This window comes from Octodon degus, unplaced genomic scaffold (assembly GCF_000260255.1).
Source record: "Octodon degus isolate 3935 unplaced genomic scaffold, OctDeg1.0 scaffold00031, whole genome shotgun sequence".
In the NCBI taxonomy this organism is placed as follows: domain Eukaryota; kingdom Metazoa; phylum Chordata; class Mammalia; order Rodentia; family Octodontidae; genus Octodon; species Octodon degus.
This window is the reverse complement of record NW_004524607.1, coordinates 11807704-11813663: the sequence shown is the minus strand read 5'-3', so window position 1 is coordinate 11813663 and position 5960 is coordinate 11807704. Positions and strand designations below refer to the sequence as shown.

Sequence of the window (5960 nt, the reverse complement as noted above, 5' to 3'; positions counted from 1 at the left end):
GGTACCTTTTGTGGCACCGAGGACCCAGGGCCTAGGAAAATTGAGGCCGGTGGCTTGGGATGTTTTTTTGGGGGGAGGAATTGGAGGACCAGTGGTGGCTCACTTTGGGGTGGGGTGGCACTGGGCCGGGGAGGGGGCGCGGGGCTGGCTGCAGGCTCTAGCCAAGTTTGCTAATATTTCTTCGCTGCAGATGTCCTGAAGCCCCCGAAGGGTCCCCTGGGGACCCGGACCCTATTAGAACAAATGTGCTCTGCTTTTGTAAAGAGGCGCGTTGGCGGCGCCTGTCCTATTACAGGCGACACATGATCAATAGGCTGATAACGCAGCAACATCAATATAAGAGACAGAACAATGAGGGATATCATTGGGCATCTATCTTAATATAGCCGGCTACAAGAGCTCTGACAAAGAGTGCAGCTCATGAAAATTCCGCCCCACGATTCCCCATCTCCGCTCCAATATGCGCACGCACTCCCCCAGCTGCCGGCGCTATTATTCTCCAATTTCAATTTGACACCCCAGCCTTTCATGCTAATTCTATTATTGTAGGAAGTTTATGTGATTTCATATCACTAGAAATCGGTAATGTATAATAACCCTTTGGGCAAGAAACCCAGTCCCCGCAGCAGCCACCGGAAAATAATTACTTTCATATCAAAACTCTGCAGGAGCCCAGCGGCCCGGCCCTCGCAGCCCCCGGCTCCATCACCCCGCGCCGCGCGCCCTGGCGTGTGCCAGAGCGCGGGGGTGCGCGCGGGGGCGCGCCGGGGACTTGCGGGTTGTGAGCGCTTGTGTGTGGCGCCAGGTAGGAGGGGCAGCGGGGGGGGGGGGGGGCCGGGAAGGGGGAGCTGCGGATGCATAAATTTGTTCAATCAGAAAACACAAACACACGCACACAATAGGAAGCATTAAGCTCAGACCTCAGAGGGAGGTGCGGAGCCCCCTCCCCACCCCACAGGCCTCCTCGAGAGGAGTGGAAATGGAAAGGAGGAGCGGCAGGGTTGGGCACAAGGAAAAATGATGGACCCAGAGCTTGCGTTTGACCAGCTTTATTTATCAAAAATGGTACATATATAAATATTCTTAGACATTTTTGCATTTTACAAGGCTGAGGATTCTTGTTGTGGGTTTTTGTGGGGCTATGGGTTCTTTTTGCTCCCTCGGGAGGTGGAGGATATTACCCCAAGACCTGTGATTGCTGCCTAGGTCCTAATCAATACAGCGTTTCTGTTTGCCTTTAAAAATAATAATAAAAGGAAGAAAATAAAAGAAAGGAGGGAAAAGCAGTGTTTCTAGAGCCGATCACCTGATTTGATGTGAGTTGGAGCCTGAGCGAGCGGGGTGAGCCTGCTAGGCGCCTCTCCAGGCCCCGCTGCTCTCAGTCCATGTCCACCTCGTCGGCGTCAGGCGGGCTGGGTCCGGCCACCTCGCCAGGCTCTGGGGCGACACAGGTAGCCGGCTCCACCGCAGGGCTGGAAGCCTGCAGGCCCGGGCCAGGGCCGGGCCCAGGCGACGGCGCAAGCGGCGGAGGTGGTGGGGCCACGGAGCAGCCAGGCCCCGCGTCGGCGCAGTCCCCCACACCGCTGTCGGTCGTTACTGCCACTGCCACCGAGGAGGCTAGGTCCCGGAAAGGTGCCGACGCCTGGGCTCCTGGGGATGGGACCGCATCTGGGCTGCGGCGCGCAAAGGCGGAGTCCGGCACACCGCCGGGCCCCGAGAAGGCCCCGAAGCTGGCCTGAGCCGGCGGGGCAGGCGGTGCGGAGGGTGCGGGCGGCGCGTCCTTGGGCGCCGGTTCTGTTCCTGTACCACCTTTGAGCGCCGTCTGCGGCACCAGGAAGCCGAGAGGCTGTGTGATGGGGTAGAGCAAGAAGTGGCCTTTGCCGATGAGGGTCCGAGGCGCGCACGGCAGCCCGGGTGTGAAGTCCAGCCCCGCGGCAGCTGCAGCGTTGGCCGGGGCGGTTTTTCGGCGTGGTGGCGAATCCGACAGCAGGCTTTCCACGCTGAACGGGCTGGCCTTGGGCAGGCCTGCGGCCACCGATGCCCCTGGTCCACACGAGGCCGCGTCCTTGTCCGCAGGGCGGCCTAGCCGCGACTGCGGGCCGGCACCGCTTCTTTGGCTCGGGTAGAAGGCGGGGTCACAGGTGCCCGGCGTGGGCGGCTCACCCGGGGGTGTGGGCGCAGCACCCACGGCGCCCGAGGAGGAGTGTGCTCCGGGGCCTTTGGCCATTGCTGCGGCAGATGTAGGAGGCTCGGGTGGCTCTGGGGATAGGCCACCACCGCCACTGTCGCTGTCAGAGCTGGGCGCGCTGTGTAGAGACAGTCCGCCCGGTGAGTGCAAGTGGCGGCTCTGGCTCTTGAGCAGCTTCTTTTCGTGCTTGCGCTTCTTCTTCTCCATCTTCTCCAGTTCTTTGCGCGCAATTTCCTCGGGGTCCATGGGCTCGCCGCTGCATGTGGTCGGGTGTGAGTTGTGCGCTGGCCGCCCCGGGCCCTTCTTAGTGTTCTCCTTCTTCCTCCACTTGGCCCGGCGGTTTTGGAACCAGACCTAGAGTAGCCGAACAGAGGAAAGGAAGGCATGATCAGGTGGCAGGCCCGCTGCTGCTGCTGTGGCCCCCACGCACCCAGGAAGGCCTGCACAACCGGCTCAGCCCTGCCGACCCGGGCTTGGCTTTGACACTGAAGGTTCCAGCGAGCATCTTTTCCACCGGGAAGGAGTGTGCATGGGTCCTCCAGGCCTGCTTCCTGCTCTGGCTTCTCCTCTCTGTACCAGAGGGCTGTGCCCTTTCCTCAGGCAAGACTGTGGGGGCCAAGACAGAGGGCTGCAGGTTCCTGGTGGCCAGGCAGAAAACAGAGCCCTTCTTGGCCTTCTCAACGTCTCACAGTTTGAAGTCTAAGCAGCCTGCTCAGCCTGGTGATGGCAATTCGTCTGGTTGTTGAGTGCTTCACTGGGCAAGAGCCCTCCACACCTGTCTTCAACCCCCTGAAGATTGTCAAAAGTCCACACTCCAGGATCTCCCATGAAGGGAAATCTAAATGACTCTTGATGGGCAAGGCCTGGGAATCGGATGTGGATGGGCCTTCTGGAGCTCCCTCCCCAGTACAGTTACAAATATCTTTCTTTCTGGGAACTCTGAGCCAGAAACCCAGGGAACCTTCCCAAACCAGTGTTGCTTGGCTGGGTGGTAGGGCAAAGCTGGGGGCCCATTCTGCTTCATTCATACTCTCTTCAGGCCTTGTCCTCATGAGCTACATGGGACTTCAGGGAAACAGCAGCCCTAGACCCTTGCTGTAACCAGAGACTGCCACCCAGTCAAAGTCAAATCACTGCTGGGCCCACAGAGCAGAGCCGAGGGCAGCACTACCCTCCTCTAAAGAGTACGAAAATTTGAACTCTTTGTTCTGGTCAGAAGAGACTCCTATAATAGCAGGTCAGGTCTGATAGCAGGGAACCTTGTCTGGGCAGATGCCTACGTTAAGCAGAGACCCCAAGGCTGTCCCCCGCTTTTTTTCCTTTCTTTTAAAAACTTTTTGTTTGTTTGTTGGATGTGAATCCAGGATGTCCTGCTACAACAGTTACTCATAAGGGAGAGATGAAAGGATCTTGGCTTTACTTAAGACACTTAGAACAAATTGGATAAAAGGATCTCCAAACAGATGATAATGAAAGAAGGAAGGACCCAAAACAAGACCAAAACACTTTCCTAGGCAAGGCTTTTGGTGTTAGACAGGTGGTTTTTCCAGCATCTCTCTCAAAGCCACGCGCCCACCGCTGCACAAGGCACCCACCATCCCATGGAGCCCAGAAAAACAAGTTTTCTATGGTCCGAGGAGGCATCTAATTATGCATGCATTCTGAAATTTTAAGGCACTAAGTTGACCCTGTTTTATTTTAAGAATACAGTTGGCTGACTCCAAATGAAGTAAAATAATTGGGAGATAGGAGGTGGAAATATAAGATAAAGCCGTGGAGTTATTAAAAATTTAGACACCTTTTATTCCTCTCGAGTTAACCATTTAAGTTTCCTCCTCCCCGCCTCAGCTGCCCCTTCTACAAAGCAAAGAATAAATCCATTCCTATCTGAATATTACACAGGCGGGAGGTAAACAGACAGATCTCGCTCTGGCTGAGGGAACTTTCTGGTGAGCTCGAGGAGGATTGGGCGCAAATCTCGCTTGTAGCCAGTGCCCCTCTAGCAGCTCCTCGCCGGGCAGCGCAGCCCCGCCGGACCTCTTTATGCGCGGCCTCCGCGAACCCACCGCGTTGCTTCCCGGTTCGCACGCAGCTGTGGTTCTGGCTGTTTCTGTGCTGCTATCAGCCCACTCAAGCCACTTATGGCTTCCGGAGGGGAGGGGCTGAGCCCCAAAGCTACTCCAAAAAGCCCCTTAGCCTGGTGGGAGAGCGCAGAGCAGGCTCGGAGCCTGGAATTACATCCCGCCTCCTGGAACAAAGGCGCGCGCGGCGCTCTGAACGCCCGGCGCGGGACTGCGAATCCGAGAGGGACACGAGTCTTTACCTGAACTCGGGACTCGACCAGGTCTAAGCGCAGCGCCAGCGCCTCGCGCATGAACACGTCGGGGTAGTGGCTCTCGTTGAACGCCTTCTCCAGCTCCTCCAGCTGCCAGCCGGTGAAGTTGGTGCGTGTGCGCCGCCGCTTGCAGCCCGGGCTCTCCTTGTCTGGGTCCCCCGAGTCTGAGGGCGCGCACAGAACGCGGCGCGGCTCAGCCACCCGTCCCGGCCAGACCCTCGCCCTCCCCGCTGGCCGCACCGTTCCAAGGGCGCACGGAGAAATAGCCGCGCGCGGGCCACCCCGCCCCAGCAGTCCCCGATCCTCGTCGCACGCCCGTCCTACCTGACAGTTTGAAAGGCTGGCTGTCGCCGCCGACCCCGCAGGCTGCCGGCAGCAGCGGCGTGGGATTGACCACCGAGGCGGCGGCCGCGGCGCACGAGCCGCTGAGCAGGCCGTCGATGGAGAACGGCACCGACGCGGCAGCGGCGGCGGCGGCGGCGGCCGACTGTAGCTGGTGGCCGGCCAGCTCGTACACGTGGTGGTGGCCCAGCGGATAGGGGAAGCCCACCACGCCGCCCAGCGAGCCCCCGAACTGGGCATGCGGGTGCTCCAGGAGGCGGCCGTCCATCATCTCGCGCGGGGGGCCGGCGGGGCGCGGGGGCGCGGGCCGGGGCCGGGGCGGGCCAGCGGCGGGAGGCGCGGACGGCGGCGGAGACAGGGACCCCGAGCCTTACACATGCTTCGCCCGCACTCCGGCGCTTTACTTTATCAACATCAAGCTCCCGATAATTAGCCGCGGCCGGGGGAATTTGGGACCAATAAGAAGCGCTAATCGGCTCTGACGTCAGAGGCGTGCTGGGTGCAAGGAAACGTTTTCCATATCGATTGCTAATTATACCTGACATGCACCTCAATAAACAGTATCAGGAACTGTCACAACAAGACGGGGGGGGGCGGGAGGCGGGGAGGGAGGGGCGCCGCCCAGCGCGGGGCGGGCGGCTCAGAGCGGCCGGGCAGGGCCCCGGTGAGCCCCCAACTCCAGCCCCCACGCGCTCCCGCCCTTCTGCAAATCACTAATAGATTTCCCTTTAAAACATTCACCGGCGTGTTGTGGGGATTTTTCACCAGAAATGCTGTACTCTGTGAACCTTTAAAGTGATGTTGCTCCAATTACAGAGAGACATTGAGCGGCAAATAGACTGATCCAATAATAGGAGATTCATCATCCGCTCTTTCCGAAACTGTCACATTGAATTTAAAACTACAAGGGCTTCTCATCGCCTCCTCTCCGACTCCAGGCGGCGGGCGAGAGGAGGAAGGAGAGAGGAGGAGAAAGAGGCCGTGGAGGAGGGGGAGGAGGAAGGAGAGAAGGAGGGAGGGGAGGAGGGCGCTTCCAAAAGAGAGTGGCTAGCAGAATGTGGCCCAGTCAATAAAGAGGCTTAATTAATGCCCTCT

At 59.0% G+C, this 5960-nt stretch overlaps 1 protein-coding gene across 1 annotated transcript; it reads right to left on the bottom strand.

Moving 5' to 3' along the window:
• Positions 1-1107: 1107 nt before the first annotated feature.
• On the bottom strand, positions 1108-5701 carry Uncx (UNC homeobox). Its single transcript, XM_004629590.3, has 3 exons — positions 4848-5701; positions 4512-4687; positions 1108-2542 (listed from the first exon to the last, which is right to left on the bottom strand). The coding sequence occupies exons 1-3, from the start codon at positions 5134-5136 to the stop codon at positions 1379-1381; spliced, it is 1629 nt and encodes a 542-aa protein (XP_004629647.1). The 5' UTR covers positions 5137-5701; the 3' UTR covers positions 1108-1378.
• Between the last annotated feature and the right edge of the window lie 259 nt (positions 5702-5960).

What these genes read in the sequence shown, in the direction of transcription:
- Uncx (XM_004629590.3), bottom strand. Translation starts at nt 5,136, where the DNA reads ATGATGGACGGCCGCCTCCTGGAGCACCCGCATGCCCAGTTCGGGGGC. An exon ending in CCAGCCTTTCAAACTGTCAG is followed by an intron (nt 4,688 to 4,847) that starts GTAGGACGGGCG and finishes GCGCGCCCTCAG; the next exon opens with ACTCGGGGGACCCAGACAAG. An exon ending in TGGTCGAGTCCCGAGTTCAG is followed by an intron (nt 2,543 to 4,511) that starts GTAAAGACTCGT and finishes CGGCTACTCTAG; the next exon opens with GTCTGGTTCCAAAACCGCCG.